The sequence below is a fragment of the Dermacentor variabilis genome, chromosome 9 (assembly GCF_050947875.1).
Source record: "Dermacentor variabilis isolate Ectoservices chromosome 9, ASM5094787v1, whole genome shotgun sequence".
NCBI lineage: Eukaryota > Metazoa > Arthropoda > Arachnida > Ixodida > Ixodidae > Dermacentor > Dermacentor variabilis.
In genome coordinates, this window is record NC_134576.1 from 45,164,893 (window position 1) to 45,187,564 (window position 22,672).

General features: G+C 49.3%; 1 protein-coding gene and 2 non-coding genes across 3 annotated transcripts in view; 1 reads left to right on the forward strand and 2 right to left on the reverse strand.

Moving 5' to 3' along the window:
* LOC142558324 (uncharacterized) overlaps nt 1-18,374 on the reverse strand; it is a 71,469-nt gene extending 53,095 nt beyond the window's left edge. The window contains exons 1-8 of the mRNA XM_075670471.1: nt 18,108-18,374; nt 17,086-17,383; nt 12,171-12,325; nt 2,664-2,843; nt 2,263-2,442; nt 1,872-2,051; nt 1,504-1,683; nt 1,135-1,314 (exon numbers count right to left, since the gene is read on the reverse strand). Of these exons, the coding sequence (XP_075526586.1) occupies nt 1,135-1,314; nt 1,504-1,683; nt 1,872-2,051; nt 2,263-2,442; nt 2,664-2,843; nt 12,171-12,325; nt 17,086-17,383; nt 18,108-18,374 (1,620 nt within the window). The remainder of the gene's footprint in view (nt 1-1,134; nt 1,315-1,503; nt 1,684-1,871; nt 2,052-2,262; nt 2,443-2,663; nt 2,844-12,170; nt 12,326-17,085; nt 17,384-18,107) is intronic.
* Nucleotides 87-161, reverse strand: TRNAS-GGA (transfer RNA serine (anticodon GGA)). The gene has a single exon. It is a non-coding gene; the product is annotated as a tRNA-Ser (tRNA).
* TRNAS-GGA (transfer RNA serine (anticodon GGA)) lies at nt 608-682 on the forward strand. Its single transcript has one exon. It is a non-coding gene; the product is annotated as a tRNA-Ser (tRNA).
* Nucleotides 18,375-22,672: the final 4,298 nt, after the last annotated feature.

Consider the following 22,672-nt stretch of genomic DNA (forward strand, 5'->3'; position numbering starts at 1 on the left):
AGACAATCCACCCGTTCGTAGCAATTGCTACAAAGGAAACCCATACGGGTTCCTCGAAAGAAAAGCCTCAAAGTTGAAGAAAAATTCGTCCTGGTCCGGGACTCGAACCCGGGACCACCGCCTTTCCGGGGCAGCCGCTCTACCATCTGAGCTAACCAGGCGGCTAGCAGATGGCAGGGCGAAGTCGAATTTGTCGACAACACGAAGCAAAGGCAAGAGTTTGACGTAGTAGTTCTGCGGAAACCCGCAAGGTGGAGAGAAGTAATGAATAAAGGGGAAAATCAGACAATCCACCCGTTCGTAGCAATTGCTACAAAGGAAACCCATACGGGTTCCTCGAAAGAAAAGCCTCATAGTTGAAGAAAAATTCGTCCTGGTCCTGGACTCGAACCCGGGACCACCGCCTTTCCGGGGCAGCCGCTCTACCATCTGAGCTAACCAGACGGCTAGCAGATGGCGGGGCAAAGTCGAATTTGTCGACAACACGAAGCAAAAGCAAGAGTTTGACGTAGTAGTTCTGCGGAAACCCGCAAGGTGGAGAGAAGTAATGAATAAAGGGAAAAATGTGTTGTCGACAAATTCGACTTCGCCCTGCCATCTGCTAGCCGCCTGGTTAGCTCAGATGGTAGAGCGGCTGCCCCGGAAAGGCGGTGGTCCCGGGTTCGAGTCCCGGACCAGGACGAATTTTTCTTCAACTATGAGGCTTTTCTTTCGAGGAACCCGTATGGGTTTCCTTTGTAGCAATTGCTACGAACGGGTGGATTGTCTGATTTTTCCCTTTATTCACCCTGTATAGTATATGTACAGTCATCCGCATTGTCTTGCTTCTCTTGCCACATCAGCTTGTGCAGTAGCAATCTGTCCTGCTAACACATGTTCTGTATGTGTAGAAAATGCGTTTTGTCGCCGACCTGTCCAGACAACGAATAGACGAACGTCGTCCAGTGCCTTAGCGGCTGGAAACGTTGTGACCAGCCTATGAGCTTTCACGTTAACATGCAGTGCAAACAGTAAACCGCTGCAATGGAGTTTATGTGAGCCGTGTGATACGCTCGCGTTATTTTGTGTGTGTGTGTGTGTGTGTGTGTGTGCGTGCGTGCGTGCGCGCGTGGAACAAGTGACAGAGTGACTTACCGCTTGAGTCACCATCCAGCAGCGGGCACCTCCTTCGTGTTCTTGTGTGAATGAGTCGAGCAGTGAAGACATGTGAAATACGTCGCGGGTGACATGGGCGGCCCTGTCGAGCAACTCGGCGTCGTCCCCGAACTGCATTTCGGCAAACTGCAGGAACCTGTGTGCCACCATATCCAGGACCTGGAAGCGTCAGAGATGTTAGAGCAAAGAACAGACGAACGTCGTCCAGTGCCTTAGCGGTTGGAAACGTTGTGACCAGCCTATGAGCTTATGAGCCTATGAGCCTATGAGCCGTGTGTGATACGCTCGCGTTACTTATGTGTGTGTGTGTGTGTGTGTGGGCGTGGATCAAGTGACAGAATGAGTTACCGCTTGAGTCACCATCCAGCAGCGGGCACCTCCTTCGTGTTCTTGTGTGAATGAGTCGAGCAGTGAAGACATGTGAAATACGTCGCGGGTGACATGGGCGGCCCTGTCGAGCAACTCGGCGTCGTCCCCGAACTGCATTTCGGCAAACTGCAGGAACCTGTGTGCCACCATATCCAGGACCTGGAAGCGTCAGAGATGTTAGAGCAAAGAAAAGACGAACGTCGGTCCCGTGCCTTAGCGGCTGGAAACGTTGTGACCAGCCTATGAGCTTATGAGCCTATGAGCCTATGAGCCGTGTGTGATACGCTCGCGTTACTTATGTGTGTGTGTGTGTGTGTGGGCGTGGATCAAGTGACAGAATGAGTTACCGCTTGAGTCACCATCCAGCAGCGGGCACCTCCTTCGTGTTCTTGTGTGAATGAGTCGAGCAGTGAAGACATGTGAAATACGTCGCGGGTGACATGGGCGGCCCTGTCGAGCAACTCGGCGTCGTCCCCGAACTGCATTTCGGCAAACTGCAGGAACCTGTATGCCACCATATCCAGGACCTGGAAACGTCAGAGATGTTAGAGCAAAGAACAGACGAACGTCGTCCAGTGCCTTAGCGGCTGGAAACGTTGTGACCAGCCTATGAGCTTTCACGTTAGCATGCAGTGCAAACAGTAAACCGCTGCAATGGAGTTGATGTGAGCCGTGTGTGATACGCTCGCATTACTTATGTGTGTGTGTGGGCGTGGATCAAGTGACAGAATCAGTTACCGCTTGAGTCACCATCCAGCAGCGGGCACCTCCTTCGTGTTCTTGTGTGAATGAGTCGAGCAGTGAAGACATGTGAAATACGTCGCGGGTGACATGGGCGGCCCTCTCGAGCAACTCGAGGTCGTCCTCGAACTGCATTTCGGCAAACTGCAAGAACCTGTATGCCACCATATCCAGGACCTGGAAGCGTCAGAGATGTTAGAGCAAAGAAAAGACGAACGTCGGTCCCGTGCCTTAGCGGCTGGAAACGTTGTGACCAGCCTATGAGCTTTCACGTTAACATGCAGTGCAAACAGTAAACCGCTGCAATGGAGCTGATGTATGCGGTGTGTGATGCGCGCTCGCGTTACTTATGTGTGGGGGGGGCGGGGGGGCGTGGATGAAGTGACAGAATGAGTTACCGCTTGAGTCACGATCCAGCAGTGGGCACCTCCTTCGTGTTCTCGTGCGAATGAGTCGAGTAATGAAGACATCTGAAGCACATCGCGGGTGACATGGCCGGCCCTCTCGAGCAACTCGAGGTAGTCCCCGAACTGCTTTTCAGCAATCTGCAGGAACGAGTATGCCTCCATATCCAGGACCTGGAAGCATCACAGATGTTAGGGCAACGTGGTGGGTCGAGTCTATAACAGCAGGAACGTTTAGAGTCCAATCCTACAGGAGCGTCAACCGGCACGAAATCCTTCGTCGGTCGACGTTCCCGTGAGATTAGTGATGTACGCATGTGATGCGTTCTTATCTCTGTCTCACTGATTCCGAGCGTCACACGCCAAACAAAGTTCGGGCGCAGCTCATCTACGATGACTTCAATTAGGCGCATAGCCGCAACACGTCAGGCATAAGGCGTGTACTGCGGCAGCGTTCTCCTCTCGCGCTTTCCTCTGGGCATGCTGCGCCACCCAACGTTACTAGACTAGGTTCAGTTTTCAAACTCCCGTGACTGCGTGGACCCACCACCGATCCTCGCATCTCGTGGCGCTGCTGTCGCACTTTGCTCGGTCAGCACGGCGCGGACAAGGCGACGAAGCACTGTCCGTTGTTTATGTGTTTTGGCGCGTTGTATACATACGTGTTTTGCTGCAGTCTCGGTGTACTTTTGCGACACTCATGCGTTTTGAATGCCGTGTGCGTTTTGAAGAGTTTACGGGCCGTATCATCCAATTTTATTTGGTGACGCAAATGCATATTTATGCTCCGTTCCTGCAGCGATAACTTACTTTGAATGTGCAAGTCTGCTCGCAAGGGAGCAAAGCTCACGCAGGTTTCAACATTGCACTTGCGAATGCGGTGCTCTGATGAAAGAAATAGTGCTAGCTTCATTTTTTTTTATCACGAAATGAAGTGCTGAGAGTGTGTATATACCGTGTGTCCCAGCTAACTTCAGCCAGTTTTAAAATATGCGAATGCCGCGTAGCTGGGCACAACCAAGGTAATGTTTGCCGTAGCTTTGAGATGTTGAAATTATTACAAATCCGCCTAGTTAGGTAATGCGTAGTTAATTCATTATTAATTAATAATTATCCCATAATTGTTAGTGTACTTCTTAATTCACTCATTAATAAATTAGGTCATCTATTTATGTAATTTGTTGCCACCACCAAAGGTCGATGCTTCAACGACCGTGGGTTCGAGTGCCCTAACTCTATTTTAATTAACTGTGCCTTAATTAACTTCGCCTAATTCACTCTGCCTTGACTGGCGTCGTGAACTGCCTCGATTGGTTCGCTTGGGCTCCCGTGACTTTTTTGGACCATCGTGTGGTCGCACTAACATCGCCTCAAGCGTCCACATTAATAATTTACAAAGCAGCAACAGCTGATTACAACTACTAATCAGCTACTTATAGCTACTCATCAGCAACAGCTGATTAATATAGAGCGCAGTGGACGGCCGGGGCTGCTGCGGCTCAGGACTAAGGACTTCACAGCGCACTCTGGGGCAGCGCAGCAGCATTTTCACAGCTACGTAAAGTTTTTTAATCTCCTAAACGCGAGACTATACAAACAGTTAAAGACGCATCGGTGAAAACACTTGCTGAGTACGTAAGTTGCGAAGTCTGAGGACTCAAGCCCCCTTCGCCAACGCAGAGCTGCGCCCGCGTAGAGCTACTTGCGGTGCTCCCGCCCTCTGGCGGCAAACCAAGACAAGGGGCCACCCGCAATGTACGGCGCCTACGGAGAGTTTGACAACTGAACCTAGTCTAGTAACGTTGGCGTCACCTGTAGGCAACGTCGTGAAGCCGCGCATACCCGGTGGCAGATACTAAAGCCCCTCCATACACGTTGCGGCGTTGACGCGTGGATGGAGGGGCTTTAGCAGATACCATGGCAGATGCCCACTGACCCAAGATGGCATCAAAGAGGTTCTTTTGAGAGGGGCACATACCCAGTGGCATATAACCATTGTAACACGCCGAGTGACACGTGCCCACGTGAACGCACTATATTTAAGTGCACAACGTTCGGGATCGGCCCAAGTTTTGTTTATGTTTTTTTTTAGGGGGGACTAGCTAGACAGCCGGAAAGAGAACTATAGTCTTTTCTTAATTATGTGGTTTTATGTGTTAAGATAAGGATATGATTAGATGCGCCGTAGTGGAGGACTCAGGAATAATTCTGACCGCCTGGGGTTCTTTAATGTGCAAGCAGTGCACTAATAAATGTAAGTGAGCAAGCGTTTTTTGCTTTCCCTCCCACATGTGAACCGCACATGACGGCGGGGTAGCGAACGTGCCAACTCGCGCACAGTAGCCGAACGTCAAACGGGGTGATCACTTTAAAGTTTTAACGCGACAGCGTTAAGTGCCCCGTGTCGTAGAAAATCCGGCGTCGGTGACCTGCGCCTAGCGTCGATCGTCGTTTCGGGAAAAATCATTCTGGCCCACGCATACCCTACGACTCTTCTATCAACAATGTTTCGCATACATTGTCTTTGATTCTTTACAAATTAATAATATATTTATGTTAGATTTTCTGAGACTGATATAATAAAAGTGCAAGTAAAAAACGGGCCAAATTCCTACCAGCAAGCTCGCCCTCGTGCATGCATAGCGTTCGAAGCCAGCGTTTCCCGGTAAACATCCCGCTTACATAAGCTGCAAGTGCCGGGAAGCGCGAGAAGCAGTCAGGGATCCTTGAATACTATTGCGAAGCTTAAGTGTCCTCCAAATTGTTCATGGATCTTTAAAAATCGCCTGTTAGAGATGAAATAGCTTGTCCTTGAGCTGGACTGTTCAAACCATGCCGCATTTGAGTGCGACGTTTTTACATAATTTGTTCGGCTCTCAATGCACGAAACTATAGCTCCCACGCTCACTTGTTACTTTGTAACCTGGGGGAAGCGCCAGGTGATTCAGCTCTTATTGTGACGGGAAAATGTTGCCGAACGCCGACGCTACCGGATTGCACGATTGCTTTGCTGGTTCCTGCTCTTGCGTCTCCATAGCTTATTTAGATTAGTAGAGTGTTCTGCTGAACCATTTGCAAGTCCAGCGTTGTCTTCACCGTTCTTTTACATGTGCTCGCGTTCTGTACTTGCTGGGACCTCCTATACGTTACATTCTGGGTTTTCACGTGCCAAAACGACGACATGATTATGAGGAACCGTGCTGGAGACTCCGGATTAATTTCGACCCCCTAGATTTTTGAAAGCGAAAGCCTCACTAACCGCGTCGAGCCGAGTTTCCCCGTAGCCAGCAATATGACCTTGATTTGACCGCAGCTGCGCCGTAGCTTTGGCAACGCATCACGTGACTCGCCGCCGGCGTGGCACATGCGCTCTCCGCAGCTGGGTCGCCGCCTGGCCAGCCTGAATACGTGACTCGCCGCGCGTCTGGCTAAGAGGAGCGCCGCGCTCGTCTAGTGAGTGTGAGCTTGGCCATGGATGAGAGCGACGCCTGGCCGTCTTCTCTGAGCGTTGCGCGGAAGCCTTTGAGCCGTCGTCGCTCCCCAAGTACGACGCGAAGATTATAATACGCCCGAGGAACGGCCTACCAATCAGAGAGCTAAAAGCGACCGAGGTTGCAAGAGCTATCGTAAAGGCATGCAACGGCAAGTTTAAAGAAGACGACGTCACCGTCAGACTAAGAACGGGATCCAACATCATCATCGCAAGTACCTCAAACGAGGAAGCAGCGAAGACGATGCTGGGGATGACTAATCTACAATTTAGAGGACATACCTACGAAATCAACAAGTACGTGGCTCTACCGGCCGACGTCAGGCGAGGCGTTATACATGGCATCGACGCAGGGACCTCGTCGGAAGAGCTCAAAGCAAGAATCAAGGTACGCACGCAAGGAGTCACAGTACTCACGGCAAGAAGGAGAGTCACAAACGGCGGTTATCACTTCCGACGGCCCCACCATACCCAAGTACGTGCTTTTCGCCGGAGGGGAATTCAGATGCTACCCGTACAGACCGACGAGGCAGGTGTGTTACATTTGCTGTCAGCAAGGCTACCGGTCCGACGTCTGCCCTGCGCCCAGCACAAAGGCGTGCAGGGCGTGCGGTATGCAGAACCCGCCGGAGAACCACCAATGTCAAGCCAAGTGCCTGATCTGCGGAGGCGATCACGCCACGGGATACAGGGACTGCAAGGACCGACTCAAGAAAGCAAGAGAGCTGCGAGGGCGGCAACAGCAGCAACTACACCAGCAACGGAATAGAACGGCACGGGAACGGAGACCACGGTGGTTTAGCTCGGAGGGAGGACAGGACCGGTCACGGAGCCGCTCGCGGAACCAGTCGTGGGACCGCTCGCAGAGCCGCTCGCGGAGCCGCTCACGCAGCCGCTCACGCAGCTGCTCCAGATCATCCCCGCCATTGGTGCCCCCGGCCACCAAGGACAAGGGCCAGCAGCAGCAGAAGATGGCCAAGAAGAAGCCCAACGGCGGCACAAAGGTGAGCTGGGAAGCAGGCCCTCCCAAATCCCTTTTTCCGCACTCGGGCAATCAAAATCAAAACATTATAAGCAACAGGGAAAAACAACTAGAGGAGGAAAATAAGGTCCTCAAAAGAAAACTCGAAGAGCAGGACGCGAAAATTAATAGACTAATCCAAGAGATGCAGGAGCTAAGATCAGGTAGCTCCCCTAGATCGCTCACGCCACCAACCCCCCCACCTAGCCAACCTGAGATAACAAACCAACCGGACTTTGCCCAATTCATGGCAGAAATGCAAAAAGCAATACAAGAAATGAAACAGCAAATTATGATGCAGGGTACGGAAATCCGCACCATGCGCAAACAGAAAATTACGGAGGGAGCCAAAGACAAGTTTAATCAGAGACGCCCAATGCTAGAAAACTACAGTACGAGAGACGACTCCGAAATATAATCATGGATAGTCGAGCCAAAAGAGAGAAAAAAGAAGAAAAACTAGAAATATGGCAGTGGAACTGTAGAGGTTACAAAAGAAAACAAGGGCTACTACAACAATACATTAACAAGCGATTAATACCTCCGGACATAATTGCGCTACAAGAAACAAATGTAGAACCAAAATTACAAGGCTACACGTGCTACGAAAATCCGGACGAAGAACGGAAAAGGACAGCGATCCTAGTTAGCAAAAGCCTCACGGCCATATACCACGACAGGATAGCTGACACGGACGTAGAACATGTAATAGTCGAAATAATTCCGAAAAAGAAAAGGGCTGGAGGAAGCATATTCATAGTCAATGTATATAGTCCTCCTAAGCAAAAGAAGGCCAAATTTGAAGAGCTATTTAGAGGAGCAAACAAAATCGCAAAAGGAAATGCGCTGGTTATATTAGGCGACTTCAACGCCAGAGAGGAAAGTTGGGGGTACAAGACATCAGAAATAAAAGGTAGGACAGTAGCCGACGCGGCAGATAACACGGGGTGCGAGCTAATCACCGACGCCGAAAACCCGACAAGAACCGGGAACAGCGTAACCGAAGATACCTGCCCAGACCTCACCTTCGTCCTGCGAACAAAACAAGCAGAGTGGGAAAACCTAATGGAAAACCTAGGAAGCGACCACTATATAATAAGAACACAAATCACGACATCAGATACAATCAGACGGCAAATAGGCAAAGCCAGCATCACGGATTGGAGAGCCTTCAGAGAGTCGGACAGCGACACGACAAGAGGGGAAATCCAGTCGATATCCGAATGGGGAGAAAAACTCAAAGAACAAGTAAGGAAGTTCACGAAAGAAGTAGAACGCACGCAGCAAGCACCGGACGTGGACTCTAGGCTACTCAGACTGTGGGAAGCAAGAAAGGGACTCACGAAGAGGTGGAAGAGGCAGAAATTTAACAGAAAGCTCAAAATAAAAATAGCAGAGATCACAAGGAAAGCGGAGGAGTATGCGGAGCAGCTTGCGAGACAAAACTGGCAGCAGTTCAGCAATTCACTGAACGGGACCCTGAACACAGCAAAGACGTGGAGCATACTCAAAACCCTACTAGACCCGACCAAAACCACGTCAGAGAATAACAACGCCATCCATGGACTGGTTCACCAGTATGAAGGGACGAATGAAGAACTGCTAGAAAAAGTACGCAAGAAATGCTTTGGCGACAGCAACCCGGCCGCTTACACAGAAAGATATAAATGGCAAGAAAACGAAGCATTGGACAGGCCCATAAGTAAGGAAGAAGTTTATGCGGCAATAAGAAGAGCAACAAGAAACACGGCAGCGGGTGCGGACAAAATTAACAACGCACTTATCCGCAACCTCAGTGACGAGTTGGTCGAAAAATTAACCGACTACCTCAACAAACACTGGGGAGCGGAAACAGTTCCAGAAGAATGGAAACACGCTGAAATCATCATGATTCCAAAGCCAGGAAAGAAACTCCAAGTAGAGCACCTCAGACCAATCTCTCTCACATCATGCTTGGGCAAGATATACGAGAGAGTGGTTACGAAGAGACTTCAAGACTACATGGACGATAACGAATTATACCCGCACAGCATTTTCGGCTTCAGAGCCAAGCTGTCGACTCAAGACGTGCTGCTGCAGATAAAGGGAGAAATACTCAGCGAAATCCCACGCTACGGAGAAAATATCATCATGGCACTCGACATCAAAGGCGCCTTTGACAATGTCAGTCACGAAGCCATACTAACGGGCCTAGACAACCTGAACTGCGGCAGAAAGACACACGGCTATGTCAAAGCATTCCTGTCGGGCAGAACAGCGACCATCGGGCTAGGAGAGCTAAGATCAGACAAGTTCAGCACTCCAAACAAAGGCACACCGCAAGGGTCAGTTATCTCGCCCATCCTTTTCAACGTGGCAATGATAGGACTGGCCAAACAATTAGAGGAAATTGGGGGTATACGTCATGCGATGTACGCCGACGATATCACCATCTGGGCGCAAAGAGCTCCGTTAGGATACCAAGAACTCAAGTTGCAAGAGGCCGCAGCATGCGTAGAAACATATGTCAGGGCAAGAGGACTCGCATGCTCAACGGAGAAATCTGAGCTCCTGAGAGTACGCCGGAGACGCAAGGCCAGCGACGAGGCCGAGCCCCTGAAAATCTACCTGGAGGGACACCAGATCCCGGAAGTGACGCAATGCAGAATACTGGGGATGTGGGTGCAAACAAACCAGCGTTGCACATACGCCCTGGCACTAACCAAGACTGCAGTCAACCAAGTCGCCAGAATGATAAACCGGGTGTCGAAAAGAAGATATGGCATGAAGGAGGCAGATACACTCAAGCTGATAAAAAGCCTAGTAGTCAGCAGAGTGGTGTACAGCCTACCGTACTACAACTTTGTCAAAAGCGAAATCCAGCAAATCGATACCATCCTAAGGAAAGCACTCAAGACGGCGCTTCAAATACCCCAAACAGCGTCGACCGAGAAGCTGCTAGCCCTAGGGCTGCACAACAGCTTTGAGGAACTGCAAGAAGCCCAAAGGATCGCACAATTCCAAAGACTACAGCAAACTGAAACCGGTAGAAGACTTCTAGTCAGGTACGGCGGCGAATCAACCCTACGAGAAGTACAAGATAACCTGACGATCCCGGACGAGTACCGCAGTACCATCAGGGTAGCACCAATACCCAGAAATATGGACCCGAACCTGCACAAGGCACGCAGGGAGGCGAGGGCAGAGTACGTGCAAAGGACACTGGCCATCCGGAACGAAACGGTGTATGTTGACGCCGCAACATACGCCGGCAAAGGAGAAGGCAATAAGCATAAAGTGGCGACGGTGATTGGCCCGGACCTCAGGGAAATCACCAGCGCGTCAATACGGAACTGCACGGTAGTTGAAGCCGAGGAAGCGGCCGTAGCTCTAGCGGCAGTGGAGGGCTATCGACTAGGCAAATCCCTAACGATTCTAACAGACTCGCAAACAGCATGCCGGAATTACATGAATGGCAGGATCAGCCGCAAAGCGCTGAACATTCTCCGCTCTAACGGCCGACCCACAGACAAGCAAAGCAAACGCGATAGTTTGGATACCGGGACACACGAGTGTCGAGGGTAATCTGGAGGCAGATAGGATAGCTCGAGGGTACCCAACAAACCGGGCGTCCAAGAACACTGCCGCCATAGAGGACCCAGAACCGGTAGGCCAAACATACGCTGACACGCTAAACTACTTCAGGGGCGCCAGAATGAGATACCCGGCACCAGACAAACAACTCAACAGAGAAGAAGCCGTAATCTGGCGGCAACTACAAAAGGGCACATACCCGAACTTATACATTCTAAACAAAATTTACCCTACCCAATATGAGAACACATGCCCCTGGTGCGGGGACAAGCCCACGCTATATCATATCACGTGGGCCTGCCTAAAAGCAAAAGAAATAACCGTAATAGAAAACCCGAGTGCGGAACAGTGGGAGAGGATGCTTTCCAGCGACATCCTGAAAGTCCAGCAAGGGCTAGTAAGGCGTGCTCGCACGGCAGCTACCCTCAGTGGGGCCCTGGACTAGGGGCACCAACCCTGCAAATCAAGATGGAAGAAGCCATCTGACGCACCGCTAACTCCATATGTAAATAGAGCAAATAAACGTTTTTCACCACCACCACCACCTTTGAGCCGTCGTCGCCAAGCGTCCTCTGACCACCCCGCGGATATCGCCCGGCGAGCTGCTTCACTGGAGAAGGTCCGGAATGCAACAGGCGTCGCACCGTCGAGATCAATAATGTAGTGACCGCGTTCGCGCCCTCTATATTTGTACTTCAACGCTGCGCATGTTCGCGGCGTCTCTTTGCATGTCTAGCACTTGCGCTTTCCCTGTGGCACAACAGGCGTCGCACCATCGAACGATGCGTGTCTACCCAAACCTAATCACAGTCCTGTATAGCCACCGACCTAGGCACAGCCGTCATAGCACGCTTAACAATGACTGTATGCATAAGTACAAGAATTACAGCTAAATCAAAGGTTAATCAAGTGAAACCAAGACTTAACCAGGCTAAATCAAGCTTTTGCTTTGCATATCCAGGGTTAGCTGGGATAAGCCACTGCAAATTTTTAATGTGCACTCAATGCACAGTACACGGGCATTTTCGTGGTTCGCTCCATCCAAATGCAGTCGCCATGGCTGGAATTTGTTCTCGCCGCCTCGCGCTTAGCAGTGCAGCGTCAAAGCCACTACGCCACTATGGTCAGTCTGTTCACGTTTCATATAGCCTACATGGTACTCAGCGCCTTACAAGTTGAAGTGACACGCATTATGGAATCTAGCACAGAAGCGTATCCCTCATAGCAGACAGGTCGCGGTCGGTTTCGAAGTTGCTTCTAAGATATGCCTGTCCTCGGGGTCCCCCATCCTGCCGCATAGGACATGGTTGGTTCCTTCCACCTGGATACAAAGGGCTTCGGGTAGCGGAACTGTATAACGCACCGTAAAGTTGCGAACGCCAAGGCAGGAGGCGTCGCAGCGACTGACGACACTTACGTTTAGCGGCGTCTGGAACAGGCGGCCGAACGCGGTCACGTCACCCCAAGCAGAAAGCGGTGCAGGCTCCGTGTTCCAGGACCGGTTTGGCGTCCCTGCCAAGGATGGCGCCGCAGTAGCAAATTCTGTTTCGCCCTCAACACCAGACACGCCAACTTCGCTCGAAAAAGAAAAAGACGATGTTGCCTACGTCCAGCTCTAATATTTGGGCTGAATAAACTTTCATCGAACATGGAATAAAAACAACCAAAAAGGAGTTTGGTTTATATAGCGCTGCCAATATGGAGCCGTATGAAGAGGCGCACGCGAACTGAAACAAGCCAAGTCCATATTTGTGTAGTTTAGGCCACGGTGTAAGAATGTGGTTTTGGCTGTGCTTTCACTGCGTGCAGCTTTACGCCTCCTTTTTCTCGTCGTCGTGTAAACATTGCGGCAGGCGTCGCTTATTCACCCCTTTAGTGCTGCGAAGAAAGCGTGCACGAGAAAGCATGCGAAACGAAAGTGGCAATTAGTCGCAGACATCCGACTACTCCACCATCACACGTCACCAAAAACGCAGAACATGTCGAAGTAAGATAACGCGTTGACCGTCTGAAGCTTGAATTTCACTTCTTGCAGACTGTACCATTTTAGAAACGACGCTGTAGATATCTACTCCCCAAATCATTTGTCGTGTCCGTGGGCGAAAACTCAACCAATCACAGCGGGAGGCGCTTGCCGCGGTGTTCGTGGTAGCCGCGGTAGCGAAAGTGCGAGAGAAACGAAAAAAGAACCACAAAGCTCGTCTTCACAGATAACATTCGCCACAAATGTTTAACGGTAAAGCTTACGGTTACATAAGCTGTAGTTGCCGGGAAACGGCAACTGGAGTCTGGAACACACCAAGCAGAGAGGGATGTAACTACAATTTCATGTGTAAAAGAAGAACCCGCCTATTAATTAATTTTATTTGTGTTCTGATAGCACTGATGTTCTGGTAGGACCCATTTCAAGACTATGTCATACTGGTCTATCCGATCACGTGATATCACAGCTTCGCTGGCCAACCACCTTCACAGCATGTATTGGTGCTTCAGTAGCCGCACCACTACTGCATTTAAAATTCATATTCATCATCATCATCATCAGCCTGGTTACGCCCACTGCAGGGCAAAGGCCTCTCCCATACTTCTCCAACTACCCCGGTCATGTACAAATTGTGGCCATGTCGTCCCTGCAAACTTCTTAATCTCATCCACCAATCTAACTTTCTGCCGCCCTCTGCTACACTTCCCTTCTCTTGGAATCCAGTCCGTAACCCTTAATGACCATCGGTTATCTTCCCTCCTCATTACATGTCCTGCCCATGCCCATGTCTTTTTCTTGATTTCAACTAAGCTGTCATTAACTCGCGTTTGTTCTCTCAACCAATCTGTTCTTTTCTTATCCCTCAACGTTACACCCATAATTCTTCTTTGCATAGCTCTTTGCGTCGTCCTCACTTTAAGTAGAACCCTTTTCGTAAGCCTCCAGGTTTCTGCCCCGTACGTGAATACTGGTAAGACACAGCCGTTATACACTTTTCTCTTGAGGGATAATGGCAACCTTCTGTTCATGATCTGAGAATGCCTGCCAAACGCAGCCCAGCCCATTCTTATTCTTCTGATTACTTCAGTCTCATGATCCGGATCCGCGGTCACTACCTGCCCTCAGTAGATGTATTTATTCCCTTACCACTTCCAGTGCCTCGCTACCTATCGTAAACTGCTGTTCTCTTCCGAGACTGTTAAACATTACTTTAGTTTTCTGCAGATTAATTTTTAAACCCACCCTTCTGCTCTGCCTCTCCAGGTCAGTGAGTGTGAATATGGTCTATTGTTGAGTAGCCTTTACGGAATCCTGCCTGGTCCTTTAGTAGACAGAAGTCTAAGGTGCTCCTGATTCTATTTGCGATCACCTTAGTAAATACTTTGTAGGCAACAGACAGAAGCTGATCGCTCTATAATTTTTCAAGTCTTTGGCGTCCCCTTTCTTATGGATTAGGATTATGTTAGCGTTCTTCCAAGGTTCTGGTACGCATGAGGTCATGAGGCATTGCGTATACAGGGTGGCCAGTTTTTCTAGAACAATCTGCCCACCATCCTTCAGCAAATCTTCTGTTACTTGATCCTCCCCAGCTGCCTTCCCCCTTTGCATAGCTCCCAAGGCTTTCTTTACTTCTTCCGGCGTTACTTGTGGGATTTCAAATTTCTCTAGACTATTCTCTCTTCCATTATCATCGTGAGTGCCACTGGTGCTGTATAAATCTCTATACAACTCCTCAGCCACTTGAATTATCTCATCCATATTAGTAATGATATTTCCGGCTTTGTCTCTTAACGCATACATCTAATTCTTGCAATGCCAATTCCTAGTTTGTTCTTCACTGCTTTCAGGCTTCCTCCGTTCTTGAGAGCATGTTCAATTCTATCCATATTATACTTCCTTATGTCAGCTGTCGTACGCTTGTCATTAACTTGGAAAGTTCTGCCAGTTCTATTCTAGCTGTAGGGTTAGAGGCTTTCATACATTGGCGTTTCTTGATAAGATATTTCGTCTCCTGCGACAGCTTACTAGTATCCTGTCAAAAATTCATATATAGTGAGTATCAACAAGTTTCGACGCGCTGATGGTTCCGATAAGATGTATTTCATGACAGATTATATCTGTTTTAATTGCCTAAGCAAGGGTGAAAATTTATGCAGAATTCGTCTTTCTATGACTACCCTATGCGAATGGCCACAACGCGTCATGTATAAGGCGCGTAGTGCAGCAGAGCTCCTCTCTCGCGCTTCCCTCGCAGAGTCACTGTATGTGTCTCCCTCCCTAACCAAAGGAAAATAAAGCAAGTCCATAATCTCCAAACATGTTGCGCCATCTAGCGGTGACGCTTCCAAGTCCGCATGAAGTTCTTCGCGTGGCCTCCGAGATTGCACAGCTGGCGTATGAGCCGTGTACTGTGGCCGGGCTCCCTTCTCGCGCGCTTCTCTCTTAAAGGTATTGGAACAGCCGGGGCAGTAATACTTGTGCCGTATCCTTGCCAACGTCTTAGTGAAGGCCAGCGCGTGGCTCATCGTGGCTCCAGTAAGTTTAGCTGTAGCAGTGGTCCGTCACCATCAAATTCAAGATGTCTCACATTACATCATCGACGGCTGCAGAGCTCGCAGCTATCCATGCTGCTCTGGAGTTTATTGGTCACAAATCATCACATTCATGGTCCATCCTTTCTGACTCGAAGTCAGCTCTCCAGTGTCTGCTGTCCCCTTTCAACCACGGACTTAATGTGCAATTAGTTGCCGACATCTGGCTATTCCATCATTACGCAATCGACAAGGGGCACATCATCATCTATCAGTGGATACCAGGTCACTGCAGAATCTCGGGAAATCACAGTGCGGATGACGCTGCCTGATCGGCCCATGATGGTGCCCATGCTATACCAATAGTACTGTCAAGAACAGATGCAGCCACAAGACTTCGCTCCCTCGCACGCGAGCTTACGCAGAATCTGTGGAACACCAGTGAATTCACGAACGCACGTCTCCACAGAGTGGATGCACATCTGCAACTCCGTCTTCTACCAGGATTACAACGAGCGGAAGCAACACTTCTGCGCCGCCTGTGGCTCGGCGTGGCATTCACGAACTCCTATTCCTTCCGCATTGGAATGGCCGACAACCCATGCGCCTATTTGCGACACCTGCGGCTGCAAAGATACGATCAAGCAGCTCCTGTGTGACTGTCCCCGTTACAATGTGCCAAGAAAAGTGCTCGTGACCGCGCTCGAAAAACTGGACATTCGCTATTTCACAGAAGAAAAAGTTCTAGGACCCTGGTCCAGGCGGGTTTCAGCACTCAGGGCTTTAAGGGCTTTGCTAAGTCTTTAAGGGCTTGCGATTGGTGCGACCGTCTTTGAATGTTGTAGCGCGTTGCGGTCAGGTTGCTCTGTGAATTTTTCTCAGTTTTTTTTCTTCTTTCTCCCTTTATTCTCTTTACCCTTTCCCCATCACATAGTAGCCAGCCAGTACTTACACTGGCTAACCTCCCTGTCATTCCTCCCTTTTTGTCTCTCTCTATCTCTCTCATCATGGCAGTCTTCGCGCAGCGCCGGCGGTAAGACAAGGAGGTACGTTTCGGGACCGCTTCCGCAGTTTTTCCTGTAAAGGACGTTGTTGCGCAGACAGTATGCGATGATAAGCCGCGCACGAGCCAGTGAACTAAAACTTTCACTTCCTTCAAGGTGCTCGATCAGCGGTAGCAACTGAGGATCAGCGCGCTAGTGCTCAGCCATCTTGATGCCGTCGACATACCCGATAAATGACAAGTCCTAGTCGGGGTCCGATGATGTCGTAGGGAGAGGTGCGCATGACAGTCAGCGTCACTGTGCTTCCTTCCTGATCGATAAACAACGGTAATGTCATACTCTTGTAGACGCAGGCCCCAATGGACCAGTCTGCCTGAAGTATCTTTGAGGTTGGCAAGCCAGCACAGGGCGTGGTGATCGCTGACAGCCTTAAACGGTGTACCGTACAAGTAGGGTCGGAATTTACCGATTGCCTAAACCACCGCTGAGTACTCTTTTTCAGCGGTGTAGTACTTCTCAAATGTGCTGAGGCTGCGGCTTCCATAGGCAATGGCGTGCTTCGGACCGCCTTGCCTCTGCACAAGAATCGCGCTGAAGCCCGTATTGCTGTCGTCAGTATGAATTTATGTGACAGCGTGTTCATCGCAATGAGCAAGTATTTGAGCAACTTGCAAACGCTGTTGAAATTCATTAAATAATCGCTGTTGCTTGTCGACCCAAGCGAAAGACGCATCGTCGCGTGTACGCCGTGTCAGAGGCTCAGTAATTCTTGAGAATCCGTCCAGGAAGCTCCAACAATATTTGCGCACAAACCAAGGAAGCTCTGGACAGCCTTATCTGTGGGTGGTGAAAGCTCGGCGATGGCAGCTAATTTGTCCAGGTCTGGTCGGACACCTTTAGGGTCAACCACATGGCCAAGAAATTTGGGCTCTTGGAACCAGAAGCACCACTTGCCAGGCTTCATGGTGAGGGCAGCAGTACGGATCGCAGCGAGGACGCTGTTGAGTCGTGCGAGATGTTCGTTAAAGGTGCTCGAGAAGATGACGACGTCGTCCAAATATATGAGGCAGGTTTGCCACTTGAGTTCTGCAAGGACGGTATCTGCCGTCCGCTGAAAGGTGGCAGGCGCAGAACAGAGACCGAAGGGAAGAATTTTGAACTCATAAAGCCCGTCAGGTGTCACAAACGCCGTTTTTTCACGCTCCTGTTCATCAAATTCGGTTCGCCAATACCTGGACTTAAGATCTAACAAGAAAAAAACCTTGGCATGCAGTATACAATCCAATGCGTCGTCGATGCGTGCCGATATATAAACATCGTGTTTGATGACACGGTGCAACTTTCTGTAATCTACACAGAAGCGTAGTGTGTTGTCATTCTTTCTTACTAGCACTACTGGACTGAATCATGTCGTCTTTGAGCCCCACTACCACTTGCTGCTTGATCCCTTTACACTGGAAGCAATCCTGGATGCGTCCTGTTCGCCAGCATCCTCTGTAAGGATGCTGGCGAACAGGACGTACTCACTCATCCGTAATAATGCTTTGCTTTGTCATAGACGGGAGCCATACTTTGCAAGACGTTGAAAAGCAGTCGGCAAATTAATCCGAGAGACTCAGTAGATGGTCTTTCTGATGATCTGCCAGATTAGCGCTAACATGAATACGTTCTTCTAGGCTGGGTAACTCAGATTGCTGAAACGATGCGAGTTCCTATGCGCCAACGTCGGTGGCGTCAGCGATTTCGCGAAGAAAGGCGATTGTCGTTCCTGGCGGTGCATGCCGATACTCGTTGTTAAAGTTTGTTAGCACAACAACCGGGCATTTGTTTCGTACCTGAAGAAGCCCTTTAGCGATGCAAATATTCCGTTCACGAAGCAAGGGAACCTTCGCTTCAGCAATGTCCTCGGTGTCGTCCGCCATGTCACATCGGACAACTGTCAGCACACTGCCCTTGGGTGGTAACGCGATGTGATCATCGGTTTCGCGAAGCGCGATGTCAGAGTCGTTTTCATTGCTCTTTGCTATGGCTTGCGTAGAAGTGAAGCTGACACAAGACTCGTGCAGGTCGATGATGGCACCGTTTATCTGAAGGAAAGCCATGCCGACGATAAGGTCATTTGAACATTTAGGAAGAAAAAAAATTAAATTGTGGAGTTTTTACGTGCCAAAACCACGATCTTATTATGAGGCACGCCGTTGTGGGGACTCCAGGAATTTGGACCACCTGAATGGAGTTCTTTTAACGTGCACCTAAATCTAAGTACACGGGTGTTTTCACATTTCCCCCCATCGAAATGAGGCCGCCATGGCGGGGATTCGATACCGGGACCCCGTGCTCAGCAGCCCAACACCATAGCCACTGAGCAACCACGGTGGGTCGTTCAGGACGAATGACGAAGTCGCCGATGTACGTGAAATCCCGAATGTTGACTCGTGCCCTGCACCGGCTCACTGGAGTTATGTATGAGGTGCCCCCCTGCATCCCATTGTGCCGAAACTTTCTGTAGTATGCGTGCGAGATTCTAGCTCATCCCTAATAAGTGTTTTAAATTATTAGATCTTTTTAACCCAGTTGTTAGCATTGCTTACTGGATAGAGAATCAATACTGAGACACATACCATTCACGTGCATTTCTCCTTCCGTTGATAAAGGGCTCTGCCGACACAGGTGCGGACAGACGTGTCCGCACCCGTGTCGATTAACGCGATGGCTTCATATTATATCAATATCAGGAATATACGCGCGACTACGGGATAGGGGAAAAGGGGGGGGGGGCTCCGGGGCCTGAGCCCCCTCCGAAGATGTCCCGGTGGGGGGGGGGGGGTGTCAGACCCAACACAGGTGAGGCCGAAGCCTACCCCTCCCTCCCTAAAGTGTTATTACCAGAGTTGTCACCCACATCATTTGAGATTTCTTTCGAGTTGCCCCTACTTATTCATTTAAAATAATATTGCGGCTAAAAGCTTAGTGCATCATTACTGGCGCGGACGTGCACGGCCTTTAATTCATACTATCGCTTTATTTCTGCAAGTCCTGACAATAGGACAAGTACATTAGAAGCAACAGCGGCGGCTACCTCATGCGTGTTTTCTCAGTTGAACATATTTTTTTTTAAATTTCCGCTGTAATATCATGAACAGTCATAATATATTTAAATGCACATTACAAAATTCAATTCATGTTTTAAGGAAAAGGAGGTAGCCAATTAACAATTGTTACTGGTAATGTTAATGGTATGGATAGCCTATGCCTTGAAAATTAATAGGTTTTTGTATGTTCACCCCGCTTCAAATTGCTTTGCGAGTATTTTTGACCTTGCGAAAAGCTTGCAGACTTCAGTGACTCCTTCGGCAGAGCCCTTTATCAACGGAGTGAGAAGTGCACGTGAATTATATGTGTCTCAGTATTGCTTCTCTATCCAGTAAGCAATGCTAACAACTGATTAAAAAAAGATCTAATAGTTTAAAACACTTTTTTGGGATGAGAACATCGCCACTTGCATGCAGAGGTCTTAAATATATCTAATTAACTCAGTAACCGAAATGAGGCCATGCCGGATTCACTCGAAATCAGAATCAATAGCACTCGATCATGCGCAGTAGTTCTTTTACTTGGATTCACCGTGTGAAAGAAAAAAAGAAGAAGGCTGCAGTTTCACCAGAAAGGCGACGCAGCATTAGTAATGGTAAAGTATAAGCAAACTACACAAAGGAAGATTACACCTACACGAGACGCCAGATTCTTGGTTCTGCGAGAGCACTCAGGTTGGGAAATTGAACTGTCTCCCACTATGACATCGTGTAAGTAGTCATCTAAGGCCGTCATTTCAGTGAACAATTCTTCTAGGTCACACGAAATTTCTTCAAGTGCAATTGTTATTAAAGGTAACACACACATATTTATATATAGTCATATCATAAGAAGCCAACAAACACTGACACCAAGGACAACATAGGGGGAATTACTTGTGCTTAATAAATGAAATAAAGAAACGATAAATTAATGGAAATTATGAAAAAACAACTTGCCGCAGGTGGGAACCGAACCCACAACCTTCGTATTTCGCGTGCGATGCTCTACCAATTGAGCTACCGCGGCGCTGTTTCCCCATCCACTTTCTTGGGTATTTATGTGTACTAGTAGAACCCTGGGAGTGCTAGCCAGCGCCACCGCTCACAGACCTTGGCGGCGGACGTGGAACGTCCTTTTTGCCGCAGGCGTCACGAGAACGTGATCTTCTTGGGTGAAGGCAACTGGTCAATAAACCCACACATGCTACCTGAAGGCATCAATGTTGCCGGATAAAGCGAAATGCGAAGATTGTGTGTTCGGTTCCCACCTGCGGCAAGTTGTTTTTTCATCCAATTTAAGTTCCATTAATTTATCGTTTCTTTATTTCATTCATTAAGCACAAGTAATTTCCCCTATGTTCTCCTTGGTGTCAGTGTTTGTTGGCTGCTTATGATATGACTAATAAAAATCGGGACCCTCGGTTAACCCCCTCTCTTCTCGTTTACATATATATATATATGTATATATATATATATATATATATATATATATATATATATATATATATATATATATATATATATATATATATATATATATATATATATATATTACTGCGCGAGCAGAAATGAGCACTAGCTGAGAAGATGGCCGACCCAAAAACTTCTCAACTTCTCAAGCTCGGCGTCCACAATACGTGAGAAGAGCTTGTCGAGGCTCATAAGATCAGCCACGGATCACTAAGGCAAAGAACTTGCAGCTGTCACCATCCGAGCAAGAGCCCCCGAGACTGCAGAGGAAACGGTAATTGCTCTGGCAAAAACAACTTGCCCTGAAGTAGCAGTAATACTAACAGATTCCCAAGAAGCAGCTCGCAACTATCAAAAATGACGCGTATCAGAAACAGCGCTCAAAATACTAAGAAATCACATCGCACGCGCCCCGCTCCCCGACACCCACATCAACTGGGTTCCAGGCCATCAGGGCATGACAGGAAATGAGGCGGCACACGCCGCTGCCCGTGAGCATACCAGCCGGGCTTTCCTGCCATCTCACACTAGGCCGGCCACCAACGTTGATGACATCGCCCTAAAGTACTCGGAACTTTTGCAACACCCCCGACTCAGCAGAAGAACGTACGCTTTCCCACACAAGAATCTGAGCAAAGAGGAAGAAGTCATCGTGCGCCGCCTACAGACCAATACCTACGTGCACGGAATAATCATGCACAGACTGTATCCTACGCAGTACTCGTACACATGCCCCCATTGCGAAGTTCCAGACACCCTGAAATACATGGTCCAGGATTGCCCACTGCGTGACACATCCGCAGACCCTACCTCACAAGCTCCACAAGACGACTCCAAAGAAAGCCGCCCCGTAGAAGCACAAAAAGAGCGCCCCAACTCACCGCAGATCCATACGACAACTGAAACGTGGGAGGCCAGGCTTTCCTCCGATGACCTGGACGACCAACGCGGTCTTGTCGCCCGGGCCAAGGAGGCAGCCCAAGCCAGAGGGTTCTTGGAATAAGGAATCCTCCTACCTATGGTGAACCGGGTTCTGTCTCGGTTTACCGTTTCGGAAAATAAAAGTTTAGTTCTCTCTCTCTCTCTCTCTCTCTCCCTGAAAGTGGCTCGCCCTCGCCGCGCATGGTGATATGCTGGAATTTTCCCCCTCTGAAAAAAAAAAAGCGGGCATCGTCCCGGTGCTTGCGCAAGTGGACGTAGGTAAAGAGGAACGAACAGACAGTGCATACTGTCCGCGAGAACATGGTAGTTCACGTCACTAACGCGGCGCAGCACATTGTAGGGTCCAAAGTAACAACTGAGCAGCTTCTTTGACTACCCTTAGCAGCGTCCACACCCAAGCCTGATCGCCCGGGTGGTATTCAACTTGGCGAAGATTGTGGCGGCGTGTATCTGCACTCTGCTGTTGCGTGATGTCGAGAACTCACACCGCCGGGAACTCACTCCAAAAAGGGCTCGTCGTCGACGTGCCGACCTCGCCGTGAGAGATCGCGAAGCCGAAGCATTAGGACAACGAAAAGGCGCGGATCCCGAGCTTCGCTTGCACCTCTCTTCACAGTAATGTAAGGCCGGTCAATTTTTTTGTTCTTGTTTCTTCCATCATTTGCATCCGATGTACTGTATCTGTTTCTCTTTCTTTTTGATGATTCCTGGTTGCCTATTTGCACGTTCAATTATTCTATCTGTACTTACTTGCCAATTTTATCACAGTAACAATTATATGGACACTCCAGGCGCATTTCTGCCGTCCTCCTCGTTTCTCCTCTCTTCCACACTCCCTGCTTGACCGTGGCGCCACCTACACTGCTCGAGCGTAGCAACGGCGCCAACATGCGCTCCTCGTCACTCCGTAGACG